The sequence below is a fragment of the Gadus macrocephalus genome, chromosome 14 (assembly GCF_031168955.1).
Source record: "Gadus macrocephalus chromosome 14, ASM3116895v1".
In the NCBI taxonomy this organism is placed as follows: domain Eukaryota; kingdom Metazoa; phylum Chordata; class Actinopteri; order Gadiformes; family Gadidae; genus Gadus; species Gadus macrocephalus.
Genome location: NC_082395.1, coordinates 18408947 through 18422789, shown reverse-complemented (window position 1 = coordinate 18422789; position 13843 = coordinate 18408947). Strand labels below are relative to the sequence as shown.

The following is a 13843-nucleotide window of genomic DNA, read 5'->3' as shown; positions in this document are numbered from 1 at the left end:
GTCCCTTTCAGGGAGGCTGTTGGCTCAGAACGGACTCCGATCCTGGATCCTCCGACTGAAAATAAGCCGGAAGCCAGGAGGCAGCAGCCAGCTGCAAGAAGCCAACAATATCCGGTCTGGATAACATGGAATCAAACAGAGAGAGAAGTTTACTGGAATAAAATCCTCTGGTCGGTAAGTAAAGATTATACTACACGTAATATGTTGTACTATGATATTACTAGCTAGCTGCATGATGTAATTTTCAAAACTATGATAATAGTAGGTAGCTACATGATGTCATATAGATGGTATTTACAACACTATGATGTTTGTATGGAGCTAACATTACATGATGTGATAATGATATGTAACGAATGAATGATTATATGATAATTAACAACACTAGGGTGGTATTTATGACTCTATGGTGTTTGTTGCTACAAACACAAAAGTCATCACAAAAGAAATGTCTACGTTTGTGTTTACTGTTGTCTCTTTTCTCTTTCTGTCTCATCTGTCTGGTAACAGTGCATGTTTTACTCTTTTTAAAGTGAGACTCAAACAGTGATTTGTCTCAACACTGTATGAATGATTTGGACTTGGACAATGAAACGTCCATAGATATATCTGTTACAATGCATTGAATCCCCCTCCAACCTTTAATCAAACAGTTTGTCAAATTGTTTTAATTATCCAATAATCTGAATGGGTTACAGATACTCTTCGAAAACTTTTTTCTTTCCTATTTAAACGGTGTCGTTTTATATTCAAACGGATTAGTGTCTGTCTTATGACAACTTCATGGTTTTCTATTAAAAGTATTGTTTAATGTTGAAACCAAACATTAAACTATACTCATCCAAAGAGCATTGTTTTCTAGAGCAATGCTCTAGAAGTAGATTTATCTACAAACAGGCAACGTTTCGATCGCTAGGGATCTTCATCAGGCATTGAGAACAATGGGTGAGACGACTTATATCACATGACCCCAAAAGGGAAACCTAAATCAACAGGGCGTACCCAAAAAGTGACAAATGGCACAACATGCACCCGAAGGCACTGGCTTACATGCATTGCATGAAACCACAAGTCAAATGACACATCAAGAAAAGATAAATAAAGAAAAATAATAATAATATAAAATATAAAGACAGATAATGGATAATGAAGAACCAATAATATAAACTGCATTCATCACAATAAGCAATTTTTTAGAACAAAATACACAATGATCCATTCCTCATATATAAGCAGAGAAGGAAGTGTAATTGTAATTTCCATCAGATAGTGGAGGGAAAAACTACAGAGCATTATCAGGTGGCTGGTCTGCTGTAACGTTAGATACGTTGGGTGAGCGTTTAAAGGCTAAACGGGAGGGCTGTCAGAATGAAGCGTCTTTCAGAGTTGGATTATGTTGAAACCAATTTTTTATATGAATGTGTTTCTCTGTATTCTTGATTGTAGGTGAAACTCGTTTGAAACTCCGACCACTGACCCCTGTAACCATGACCACCACTGGGGGTGTGAGAGGTGTGTGTACTACATTTTAGATTTCAGTTATTATTGCTTGGTTTTATCCCTACTAGTAGCTAATTTCATTTTTAATCAACTGGGGATCCAGTTGTTAATTCACTCAATATTGAATTAATTTAGACATTTACATACATACTGTGACTGTGATGATTACCAGGCTGTAGCGATGATTAACGACTGACTGTATCGATGATTAAGGACAGACTCAAGCTTTGATAGCGGAACGTAGCTATGATAAAGAACAGAATGTTACTGAGGACAGGTAATTCTAAGTGTGTGTGTGTGTGTGTGTGTGTGTGTGTGTGTGTGTGTGTGTGTGTGTGTGTGTGTGTGTGTGGGGCGCTAGGTCGAGCCCATGTCCTTGTCCGAGGCCCAGGCGATGGCATGGAGACGGACAAGCAGGCGGCCCTTCTGGAGGTTCCCACCGAGCGCGTGGCCACGCCCCCTCCCCTGGAGACGCTCGTCCTGAAGCCGGCCTGCTCCCTGCGGCCCGCCCCTCCCCCGCCCGGGGTGCTCCACCTGGGCCAGGTGAGCCGGGCAGCGTGCGCCGAGGTGGAGGTGGTGAGGATTCTGGTTCCCAGGAGCGCCATCAGCCGCAACTGCCGCGTGGCCCCGCCTCCAGAAGGGCCGGAGGAGCGGCGCTCCCCGTCGCCCCCCCCTCCGCTGGACGACCGCAGTGCTGCCGAGGAAAAGCTGAAGAACTCGGAGCGCCGCCTGCTGCAGGAGAAAGAGGGGCTGATTAACCAGCTCAGAGTACAGACTGAGGTAACCAGCACTCACTAGTGCTAACTTCCTTCCACTAACTCGTCTGGGATCGAGACACCCTACTTTGTTAAAGCAGGACTTCTGTAGTTTATGGCTGAGTTCACTGTGGCTGCCCGAAAATGTGTTTGCCAGATCCCCGTCTTCAACAACATGATTTGTTGAAAAATATGGAGCAAAAAGTCGTCTGCCATCAGACTTAAGATATGCATCTAAATTTGGATTTGTAAGACTAACCACAAACTAACTACCTAACTACCTACCTTACAAGTGCTAAATAATTATCACTCACTACCACAAACTAAATCATCTTACTCTTCTAACTTTAACTACATTGATCTAGCTGTAACTACCTCGAACTAGCTCTTACTGGTGTTCTGTATGTTCTGCAGGTGAACCGTGAGCTGAAGCGCCTCCTAGTGGCGTCTGTAGGGGATGACCTGCAGTACCAGTTTGAGCGGGCTTCCCGGGAGAAGAACCACCTGGTGCTGGAGAACGAGGCGCTGACGGGGGCTCTGAGGGGCACAGCGGAGCAGCTGGAGAGGATGAGCATCCAGGGCGACGTGTGGAGGAGCAAGTTCCTGGCCTCCAGGTACAGGCTGTGCAATTAGTCCCATTTTGATTAGATCTTTGGGGCAAACAATCTCTAAACTAATTTAATCAATTGGAAACGATGTATATATATTTTTAAGTTCTCATAGGCAAAGTCTTTTTTGGGACAGAAATGCTGGATAAATGCCTCATGTTTTCAAACTCCAAAATAATCATTAAAATAATCGTGATTTCTACATTGACAAAATAATCGTGATTATGATTTTTTTTTCCATAATCAATCATCCCTACGTCCAGGTCTCTCATTGGTTCAGAGGCTCAAGGCCATGATATACCAAAAGAGTTCACTCAAGTGACGTGTGTGTGCTGTTGGTTCAATGACCCGCGTGGCGCGCTGTGTGTGGTTCAGGGTGATGGCGGACGAGCTGACCAATAGCAGAGCAGCGTTGCAGCGTCAGAACCGAGAGGCGCAGGGCGCCATCCAGGACCTGCTGTCAGAGAGGGACCAGTTCTCCAGGGGCATGGTGCTCACACACGGGTACCTACAGACCTCCTTCTATATCCCTGTCTCTATTTCCAGCTCTATCATACTATCGATACCTCTAGCTTTACTTCTGTCATACCTCCAACTGTCATTGAATGTCTTGTTTATTATTTCTCTTTATTCCATAAAGTATGTTATGGTAGGTCTTGTACATTATTTGTATGTTCTATATTTTGAACGTACGGTGTTGTGCCCCAGGTGTCTGGAGGAGCTGATGGTGTCCCTGCAGTGGGGCCGGCAGCAGACCTACTACCCCAGCACCCAGGGCCTCACCGTGGGCGAGCTGGCCTCGGCCAACCAGAGGCTGGCCCACGCCATCAGCGGCCACCTGCTGGGCAACGTGGGGAAGAGCAGCGGCGGAGCGAGCACCACTGCTCACATCTGCAACACACCCGCCGAGAAGATGGCTGAGAAGGTCATTTGGCATATATTTATGATCTGTATATAATCTTTATCGTTCTAGTCTGGACAGGGTAGACATGGAAACAGAGTTTTGAAAGCAATGACGTAGTCTACGATTGTTGCGTTGCTGTCAAGTCCTTCTACCAACAGCCGCTGACAACCTTATGCCAGTGACTCGCATCTTAGATATATAGGCTACAGTGTTTCCCCTAGAATTTTTTTTAGGCCCGGTGGTAAGAGCTGATAGTGTGATTTGTTATACATTTTTCAAGGGATGCTAGAGTATTTGTTGGTTATTTCCATATAAAACACTTGCTTAGCCATCACAAGTTGATAATGATTCAATAAACGCGTTATTAACAATAAACTAATTTTATTTACAATACACTAATTTTATTTACAATACACTCATTTTATTTACAATACACTCATTCTATTTACAATACACTTATTTTATTATGAACACAGTGAGCATGGCTGGTTGCTACACTTAATCTTTCTAGGCTTTTGGAAGAATTGCTCTGCCATGCTAATGATGATATAACTTAATGCTGTCAGATTGTCCGTTATGATGGGGCATCATCTGCGCATGCGCGACACCGAATTTTTTATTTTTTATTATTTATTTTTTTCTCTTTTTCGTTTTTTTGGCCGGTTGTTGGCCTGGCGGGGGCGCTCGTTGGCCTGGCGGGCCGCCAGGCCTGAACAATGGTAGGGGAAACACTGGGCTATATAGTCATCTTAGGATAGTACTTTGCTGTAGTATCTTTGCACATCTATCAATGCCCAGTTCTCTGTCTGTTTTCCTTTTTGTTTTGGCAACTTTATACTAATTTCTTATCGTCAAAAGCAGTTTCACTCTGTCTGAACAAAAAGGTCTCTCCTTTGTTACATGATCATGATGTTTGGCTTCGATCCATTTATGATGTTCCTTGTTAAGCTGCTCAAGGCACAATGGTGCAGGGCTGGTTGGGGGGAGAGAGAAGGTTGTGATTCCCATGGTTGGGATATATAATCGCTGTTTTAAATTAGGATGGCTGTCGACTACATATTGCTAATAAACCCTCTTTAAATTCTTGGCTAGGACACACAATGATATATCATTGTATGATGACGTTTCATTGTTGACAGTGAAACTTTTTCTCTGTCCACCATGAAGTTAACACACAACATAAACTCCACATGGTAGGTCCATTACTGAACCCGTTTCTCCTCCTCCTCCTCCTAGGTGATGAAGACTCTGGCCCCTGTCTCCCCCTCAAACAGTGAAGAGGAGCCCTCCTTCTCTGACTCCGCCCCAACCAGCTTCCTGGCCAATCAGAAGAGCATCGGAAGGTTCCATCCGTACACACGATACGAGAACATAACGTTTAACTGCTGCGAGCGGTGCTCTGGAGACATCATCGTGCTCTAGTCCCCTGACCTCCAAGCAGATCTAGTTCATTCCAGATGCCACATTCAGAATGCAGCAATGAACTCTGGGAACTATGGTCTTACTAGGTGATGTGTGGAAAGGCAGTCGGTCCCGAGGCCTATTTACTAACTCGTCAGCTCCGTAAATATCATGTTACTATGATGGTCATTTAAATTTTATAAACGCGTTATCCTTTTTTATTTCAATCCTGGTCAAGATCGCTGGTCTATTTTTAACTGGCCCAAATTAGCAGCGTAGTACTCAGTTAAACGCTTTTACCTACCAGGGAAAAATAAAAAAGCATATAAAATGTAATTGGTCATAACCAAATTACTTACAACGTATCAACACAGCAAGGCAATACAAATGTGAAAGGAATGTGCTAATCCTACATATTTGTATTGCCTTTTTTCCAGTACATTTTTAATAATGAGCGTGTGCATTTCTTTAGTTCGCTTTTTCTTCTCTTGGAGGTCAGGACGGAGATCCTGTAGCTCAACTTGGATCTCAAACAGTCTTCCAGACGACCATGGCACTGTCGCTTGTGTGTTTATGCAGTATTTTTTATTTATGACGGTTTTATTTGCATTTCAAACGTATTTCAAAGTTGTGTGTATATTGGTTGAGGCCAGGTGTTGTATGATGCATATTGAGATTTGTCTTCAGGTAATTTATTGGAACTTAATTTGAGTGATCCTGCACCAACAGTATTGTATACTTTGATCTGCTAATGTTCTACTCAATGATTAGTATCTGATTTGTGTCTCAAACCACAATAAACAAGGTTTATATACTTTTATATCCTCTATTTACTTTGATATACTACACCATTTGCAAACTATCTTGTCTTTTACATTCATATTCAAATAGCGCTTCATTTATAACATGTTCCTACGATGGATTTATAATTCCACCCAGCAGTGCATAGATTGTTTTATTCAAAATGGATTCTGATCACAACAAGCTCGGAACTAGAAGACCTTGTCCATCCTCAGTTCAGTATAGAACATACGTTCTAGAACAGAGTGAGGGACAGTAGAACAGACTGGGAACAATAATGTCCAGGTCTAAGACCAACTCTAGAGGTCTTTAGTCCTGCTGATACCACGGTGTCTGTGTCTTGTCGGTCCTCGTGCTGTTCTGGGATGATCGTATCCTGGTAACAGGCTGTTTATACTCTCTCTCCCAGGCCATCCCCACCCCCTTGCCACTTACCCCCCGGTCCTGACCACCTCTCCCAGCACCCCAAGGCTCACGAGCCGAACCCTGACGCTCTCTCTGGTCCCTCTGGGGGTATCTGTCTCCACGGTCCCTGGCTGCGGTTCCGCCCCGTTCACTCTGCTTTTTTTCCTGGTAGAACCCGTCGTGTTTCCTCTTGGGGACGAAGGCGAGTGCCTGCTCCCAGCTGCCGGTGTCCTTGATGCTCAGCAGGATGCGGATCATCTGGTCCAGCGTCAGGGTCTTGGCCCCGATCTCCCAGCGGAGGAACTGGTCCAGTGGGAGGCGCGCTGTTGCCATCTGCAGCCGCTTAGCGGTGGCAAAGGACCGTCCCGTTTGGATTGAGCGGTCCACCATCGCACCAACCACATACACCTTGGACGGGTCGAAGGTCCGTAGGACGTTGGGGGAGTCAGCTGTGAGGTAGACGAGCTGTTCCTGAGGAAACACGTCCACATGGCGCTGTGGTGTTTCTGTGATGAGGAGGCGGTCCCAGGCGTCCTCGCCGTAGCGTTTGACCAGCTGCTGCCGGTAGCCCCCTTCAGGCTGCAGGTTACAGAGGTGGAGGTGGAAGGGGTCCAGGGACCGCCGGTTGCAACTTTCCACCTCCAACATCTGGGACACAGAGTTCGTCAACTCCTGCGGGGTCATGTGCGCCTCGTAGCTCATGTCGAATACTAGCGGCTGACCAAAGTTCATGGCCTGGGCGCCGCGCCAGCCCAGCAGACGGTCGAGCCAGTGATCGCGGTACTGCATCAAGAACGAGTTCTTGACGGGCGGTCGGTTTTCTAAGGTCTCGGGGAACTCGGCCAATCTCTGCTCCCTCTCGGCCCTCTTCTTCTCTTGCTTCTCCTTGCTTTTATTCTTGTGGCCCTCCCGGATGGCTAGGAATTTTAGGTACTTCTTCTTGGAAGACTTGGTTGTGAGTTCTGCTAGCGTCTTGACATCCTGATCCGTTATCTTGTCTGGAACCAGCTTACCAGCCTGGCGCCACATGGAGACCAGCTCCCGAGTCGCCGCCAGCACGCAGCCACTTGGAGAATCTGTCGAGTCCCCTTTCTTCACCTGCTCTTTATCGTCCTCAATGCTTTCATCCACTGCTGTCTGGGACCTCATCACAGACTTCCACAAGTCCAAATCTATTTTGTCCCCCTGGTCCGGCTGGGATGCATCTGTCCTTAGGAAACGCCCAGAGCTGAAGCTGCGGGAAGAGCAGAATTGTCCAGTGGGAAAGGTCCCAATGGAAAAATGTCGAGACCCAGAAACACTCCATAGCCTCCATAATTCAACAGATACCCGTCGGGAGAATAGTCCCATCATTTCTAATGGCAATGATTGGATGCTCTTCTCCCGTCTACAGAGATGAACCACACATCCTTTTAATAATCATTAATGATACGAAGACAACCTTACATCTCTTCCAACGTCGCACACCAGCCTGGTTCCACGCCAGGTTTTATTTATGACAATAAGAGAAAGCGCAAGATCCAAATGTTGAGCCGATTGATAGGAGGTCACGTTGTCAACTGGAGTCACATTCCATCTTGCCGCAGTGACCGGGAAACAAGTCACAAAGGTTCCGTACGAGCGTGGTGAAAGTCTTATATAACTATGATTGACCAGAATCTTTCCAATTCTATAAATATATATTTTATCCTATTATTCTATGATTTTTGAAAGTGTTTTTAGTAATTTATTTTGTATGATTTTATTTGTATTCTCTATTTTTTAACGGAACTATTTCATGGATAACCTTACGCGCAGCACCTGTCGGGAAGGTGACGTATTTCCGTCTCCGACCAAAACAAGGAGGAGTGTCTTCTTCTCATCCCTCCATGATTCTCCACTCGTCCCTACCGCTCTTTCCCAAATATCATGAGTTTGTTTCTGCCCAAGTTGTCCAGTAAAGAGGAGGTCGACGGGGCGATCAAAGGAGTCGCCGAGAAGGTGCTGGTGCTGAGGTTCGGGAGAGACGAAGACTCCTCGTGCCTTCAGCTGGACGAGATTGTGAGGATGATGATTATGATGCACAATTTATTGTTTATCAATACAACCTGTAAATCAGTGGAAATCATTATATACTGTTTAGTAATTCATCAGGAACTTACTGGAGTTCCCCCTCCTCCTCAAACTCTGTATAGAAAATGTATATTTACTAGTCAGTCTTGGGTTAGACAGCAGAGAGACAGGTCATTAAGGAGCAGGTCAGGGTTAGACAGCAGAGAGGCTGGTCATTAAGGAGCAGGTCAGGGTTAGGACATTCATTCTAGGATTCCTTAAAGTAGGCGGACGACACATTGGAAGTCAAACCCAGGAACCTACGGCTGGGAATCGCCTAATACACTCCACTATTCTTCTCCCATACTCATGTCATGTTTGCACACTTTCACTCATTCCTAGTTGTCTAAAACGGCTCACAACCTGAGCAACATGGCGTCCATATACATCGTGGATGTGGACAAAGTCCCGGTCTACACCCGATACTTTGACATCAGCTACATCCCCTCCACTGTCTTCTTCTTCAACGGACAACATATGAAGGTGGATTATGGGTGAGTGGTCATATAAATTAATAGATTCTATCCGTTTTGTTTCTTGACTCAACCTTTTCTTAGAACTGAAAATCTGCTTTATATATTTTTTGGGTGGGATTCTCCAGGTCTCCAGATCACACTAAGTTTGTGGGCAGCTTCAAGACCAAGGAGGACTTCTTGGACCTTATCGAGGTCATCTACAGAGGAGCAATGCGGGGCAAGATGATGATCAAGAGTCCCATCGACCCCCAGAACATCCCCAAGTTTGACCTCCTGTACCACGGGATATAGCACGCCCTACTACTGACCTCCAGGGCTAACGTACGACGTCTGCAGGACTCGTTGTCGTAGGAGGAGACACACCAAGACTTTGAACTCTCCTGACTCTGACACTCAAAATACTTTGAACTCTGTCGCCATGGAAACTGCTTATGGGGCTTTGATGAAAACTACTGTTTGCACTCACACAAAGTTATCCTGGTATTTTCTATGGTGATTTTGAAAAGTTGTTACTATATATCCTAAAAATACATGTTTACAAAAGTTCTTATGCATTTTTTGTGTAATATTACTAGTTGTAGACACATATTATAGATATATTATCCTTGTTTGAAAGGGTACATAAATTCCAGTATTTATGTTCCAGTATTAGCTTTTATCCTAGTTAACATAGGAGACAGTGCAGTATATGGTGGAGTCAGAGGGTGTCGCTGTTTCATTCAACACGGACTAGTTCCATTGAGGTTATTAATCTGGGGGAACCTTTATGGCCGGAACGTTTGTAATGTACTTTGAAGCGAGGCGGACTCTTGTAGGAAGCGCACAGTCAGCGACCTTCCTCAGCATGATTTAATAATATCAACTTTATCTTTCATATAGTCTCTTTGTTGCATGTTATATGTGTCATAGTTGACATGCTATGATAGAGGACTACATGTTTATTGGACGTGCTTATTTCAGGTGAACAATGGTGTCTATATTAAAGAACTCCATCAGCTGCTGGCGGACGCAAGGACTACAAGGTAGGAATATATCATGTATAATATATCCAGTATAGTATTTAATGATCCTAAAAAATAGAATAGAGTAAGAAAGCTGTATTTGTGCAATGCTGATTGATCAGTAATTATTTATAAAAAAAAATGTGGAAACGTCTCTTGTTATTTCTTCCAGGTTGTATTCAGAGTCACATGAGAATCCTGTTTGCTGGAATTAAAACCTATGACGTTCCTCCAGACTACAGCGGTAATTTTATGTTTAATTTAATAATTGGACATTTCCTTACTTCAACATTGTATGCATACACATCACAAGTATAGAGGGGTCAGAATAGAGGAGTATTTGATTGTCTTGTCGCTAGGGACAGGTCCCTACCAATGTCAGGAAACAGGTGAAATGTCCCTAACAAAAATCCCAATCAAGACGAAAATATATTTATTGACAATGTGTTCAAATAACATCTCTGTCCTCTTCAAAGCAATACGACAGATCTGCCAAATTGGCTATCCTTTGGATCATCTGGTCTGTAAAAGCCAATAAATCTATTCAACAACACTTAAATGTATTCTATAACCTTATTGAATCTGTAACATTAGGGAAAACAAGGTACTACTATTATTGCCCTCCATTTCCATACAGTCGAATGATATTTAATTAACTCATATATTCAATAATATCCACATATGTACATCTATATCTATTCATAGACAGACTGTTAGACTGAGACTATTTAAATTATTTATTGATAAACTCTACATACTAATATTTATCGACACTGTTTATATATTCACTCAATCACTCTTTCAGAGATCCAGGGCATATATAGCTGCTCAGTGTTTTACTTTATATTTATATTTTTTTCTTCTTTATATTTGTATCTTTACCTCTCCCGTTTTTCCTTCTCACTGCTGTTGTTGCTATGAAACCTGCATTTTCTTCTGCAATTAAAAAAGGTTTTATCTTTACTGACCTTATATAAAATGTTCTGTATGAATCGCTACAGAGTGTAGAGCTTCTCTCTAACAACTGTTTTTTTGCTCCCTGAAGACGTGGTCCTGCCAGACAAACCCAAACTGAAGTTCCTCAACAAGGTTCCCAACTTCAAGAAGGCCAAGAAGGAGAAGAAGAAGCTGAGAGACATCCAGGGTCCAGCCCAGGCAGCGAACACCTTCACCGTAGGAAGCTACGCTATCGTGGTAGGTTCAGTTATTTCGTAGTAGGTCCACCGCACAGCTACTAGATGAGTGTGCTGTGTATGAATAACTAGTTTAATCTGTGTCTTGGGGCGCTAGCATTTCTCTTTCAATTGAAATGTTGCCTTCTTATTAATTCCATGTTAAATCTCAAGCGCTACTGTAATACTTACTATTGTGTCTTATCAAATAAATTGTCAATATACTGGGTCATGATGTTCACCAGGCCCTGGGAGGCGGATACATCCACTGGGGTCACATAGAGATGATCCGTCTGACCATCAACCGCAAGATGGACGTCCGCAACACCTTCGCCAAGTGGCGCATCAACGCGCCCTACAAGCCCATCACCCGCAAAGGCCTGGGCCAGCGCATGGGCGGGGGCAAGGGCGCCATCGACCACTACGTCACCCCCGTGCGCTGTGGGCGGCTGATCGTGGAGGTGGGGGGCCGGATAGAGCTGGGGGAGGTGGAGCCCATCCTCGTTGAAGTGGCCAAGAAGCTGCCGTTCCCAGCCAGGGTGAGTGAGGCGCCCCCGTCCACGGGACCACCCTGTTCTGTGATAGTGCTACTTTACACTTTTAAAAGGTGAATTAGTGGGCTGCCATTAACTCTTTTTAGCCTTATCATTACTTAGTAATCTCATTATTACTATGAACTAGTTATTAGTCTAAAGGGGGGGTGTATTCAGGTGTAGTAAAGGGGTGGTGTTTTCAGGTGTCATAAAGGGGTGGTGTGTTTCGGGTGTAGCAACAGGGTGGTGTAGTAAAGGGCTGGTGTGTTTCGGGTGTAGTAAAGGGGTGGTGTTTTCAGTTGTAGTAAAGGGGTGGTGTTTTCAGTTGTAGTAAAGGGGTGGTGTTTTCAGTTGTAGTAAAGGGGTGGTGTTTTCAGTTGTAGTAAAGGGGTGGTGTTTTCAGTTGTAGCAAAGGGCTGGTGTGTTTCGGGTGTAGTAAAGGGGTGGTGTTTTCAGTTGTAGTAAAGGGGTGGTGTGTTTCGGGTGTAGTAAAGGGGTGGTGTTTTCAGTTGTAGTAAAGGGGTGGTGTGTTTCGGGTGTAGTAAAGGGCAGGGGTGGTGTAGTAAATGGGTGCTGTAGTAAAGGGGTGCTGTGTTTCAGGTGGAGTAAAGGAGTGGTGTGTTTCGGGTGTAGTAAACCGCTGGTGTATTTCAGGTGGTGAGCCGGGAGAGTCTGGCCGCCATGCACGCAGCGCAGGAGGAAAAGGAGCAGAACAACCAGAACCCCTGGACCTTCCGCGAGGTCGCCCAGGGCAACATGTTGGGCATCAGGAAGGTTCTGAGCCCCTTGGACCTCCACAATCACGGGCGCTTCACCGGGAAGTTCCACTTGCCTGGCCGGGTCTGACGCCCTCATGTTTTAATGTGTAATGCTACGGTTGATTAAGAGTACCACTGTGTGGAAAGTTCACGTCTCAGAAGATTAAATGTGTTTATAAGATCTCCATCTCTCTCTTCATTTGAGATGTTGTTACAGATGTTGTCTTATGATCATGTGGTGTTATTCATTGAACTTTAGGATTTTGTACAACACCGACAGCCATAATAATTTAGAACAATAACTCCAGCTATAAATAATATATTAGAGCAATAACTCCATCCATAAATATCAACAAGAAAAATATCCAGCTATGAATAATCAATAGGAACAATAACTCCATAATCAATAATAACAATATCTCCTGGTCGTAAACCACTAGAAGAGTGATCATAGCTATAAATAATAAGAACAATGATTCCTATTCATAATCAAACCTTACTTTCCTAAAATAATGAGAGAGAAGGGAAGAAACATCAGGCAGGCCATAATGAAAAGTGAAATGTACATGTTTGAGCCATTTTACTTTATTTGACTCATTTAAACATGAGGAATGCCTCCATCTGGTGTTCACCAGAGGTAGCGACAAAGGCCTTATAATCAGGGCGGTTATTGCACGCAGGTGTGCAAAACGAACGAGGAGGGTCCAGCCAAGTTTACATAGGAATGAATAGGCGCCATTTTTTAATCCGTTGTCCATTTTATAATATGTCCATGGGCTAGCCCAATATGTCGATGGTGTGGACTTGGGACCGTTAAATAACCCAGGATGCATTATGCATTTCGCATTTCGTATTCCTGTTTTAAAATATCAGTGTGTAAGCTATAAAATAGGCTATATAGGAACATTTTAAAAGTATAACAAAGAGGGAGGCCTATTCAACATATTTGCATACTATTATTTTAAAATGAAAGAGGGGTTTTGTTTTACATAATTTGTTTATTGTATAAGTCGCTGATGGAGGAAACCCATCGCAACGGAAATCCCGGTCGGATCCGAGTGTGTGTGTGTGTGTGTGTGTGTGTGTGTGTGTGTGTGTGTGTGTGCGTGCGCGCGCGTGCGTGCGTGTGTGTGTGTGTGCGTGTGTATTTCGATTCTATTCTATTCTATACAGTGTTACCCTTTAGGTTTCATTTGATAAAAACGACAGTGTTACCCCTTATATTTTATTTGACAAAGACAACAGTGTTACCCCTTTTGTTTTTTTTCATGACTACCAATAAAAAAGAACAGTGTTACACCTTGTGTTTTTTTACGACCAATAAAAAACAAGTGTTACCCCTTATGTTTTTTTTCATGACGACCAATAAAAAACAACAGTGTTACCCCTTATGTTTTTTTTCATGACGACCAATAAAAAACGACAGTGTTACCCCTTA

At 43.8% G+C, this 13843-nt stretch overlaps 4 protein-coding genes across 5 annotated transcripts; 3 read left to right on the top strand and 1 right to left on the bottom strand.

Moving 5' to 3' along the window:
- Positions 1–34: 34 nt before the first annotated feature.
- Positions 35–5988, top strand: blzf1 (basic leucine zipper nuclear factor 1). 2 transcript variants are annotated; one of them, XM_060070517.1, is made up of 7 exons: positions 35–174; positions 1447–1512; positions 1862–2280; positions 2670–2869; positions 3239–3367; positions 3572–3788; positions 5004–5988. In XM_060070517.1, exons 2-7 carry the CDS (start codon positions 1488–1490, stop codon positions 5187–5189), a joined length of 1176 nt encoding a protein of 391 aa, XP_059926500.1. In that variant the 5' UTR covers positions 35–174; positions 1447–1487; the 3' UTR covers positions 5190–5988. The 2 variants fall into 2 exon arrangements, with proteins under 2 accessions (XP_059926500.1, XP_059926501.1); XM_060070518.1 differs by having other exon boundaries at positions 87–170.
- trmt10c (tRNA methyltransferase 10C, mitochondrial RNase P subunit) lies at positions 5614–7979 on the bottom strand. The gene has a single exon (XM_060070516.1). It carries the CDS (start codon positions 7725–7727, stop codon positions 6279–6281), a length of 1449 nt encoding a protein of 482 aa, XP_059926499.1. The 5' UTR covers positions 7728–7979; the 3' UTR covers positions 5614–6278.
- Positions 7980–8178: 199 nt separating this feature from the next.
- txnl4b (thioredoxin-like 4B) lies at positions 8179–9487 on the top strand. Its single transcript, XM_060070520.1, has 3 exons — positions 8179–8414; positions 8808–8959; positions 9067–9487. The coding sequence occupies exons 1-3, from the start codon at positions 8283–8285 to the stop codon at positions 9230–9232; spliced, it is 450 nt and encodes a 149-aa protein (XP_059926503.1). The 5' UTR covers positions 8179–8282; the 3' UTR covers positions 9233–9487.
- A 216-nt stretch (positions 9488–9703) lies between these two features.
- Positions 9704–12586, top strand: mrpl16 (mitochondrial ribosomal protein L16). The gene is made up of 5 exons (XM_060070519.1): positions 9704–9963; positions 10115–10186; positions 10988–11136; positions 11360–11653; positions 12302–12586. The coding sequence occupies exons 1-5, from the start codon at positions 9909–9911 to the stop codon at positions 12491–12493; spliced, it is 762 nt and encodes a 253-aa protein (XP_059926502.1). The 5' UTR covers positions 9704–9908; the 3' UTR covers positions 12494–12586.
- Positions 12587–13843: the final 1257 nt, after the last annotated feature.

Coding starts and splice junctions, on each gene's coding strand:
- blzf1 (XM_060070517.1), top strand. CDS start 1,488: ATGACCACCACTGGGGGTGTGAGAG. Junction 1,513..1,861: donor CACCACTGGGGGTGTGAGAG/GTGTGTGTACTA, acceptor GTGGGGCGCTAG/GTCGAGCCCATGTCCTTGTC. Junction 2,281..2,669: donor AGCTCAGAGTACAGACTGAG/GTAACCAGCACT, acceptor TATGTTCTGCAG/GTGAACCGTGAGCTGAAGCG.
- trmt10c (XM_060070516.1), bottom strand. CDS start 7,727: ATGATGGGACTATTCTCCCGACGGGTATCTGTTGAATTATGGAGGCTA.
- txnl4b (XM_060070520.1), top strand. CDS start 8,283: ATGAGTTTGTTTCTGCCCAAGTTGTCCAGTAAAGAGGAGGTCGACGGG. Junction 8,415..8,807: donor GCCTTCAGCTGGACGAGATT/GTGAGGATGATG, acceptor ACTCATTCCTAG/TTGTCTAAAACGGCTCACAA. Junction 8,960..9,066: donor CATATGAAGGTGGATTATGG/GTGAGTGGTCAT, acceptor GGGATTCTCCAG/GTCTCCAGATCACACTAAGT.
- mrpl16 (XM_060070519.1), top strand. CDS start 9,909: ATGGTGTCTATATTAAAGAACTCCATCAGCTGCTGGCGGACGCAAGGA. Junction 9,964..10,114: donor GCGGACGCAAGGACTACAAG/GTAGGAATATAT, acceptor TATTTCTTCCAG/GTTGTATTCAGAGTCACATG. Junction 11,654..12,301: donor AGCTGCCGTTCCCAGCCAGG/GTGAGTGAGGCG, acceptor GGTGTATTTCAG/GTGGTGAGCCGGGAGAGTCT.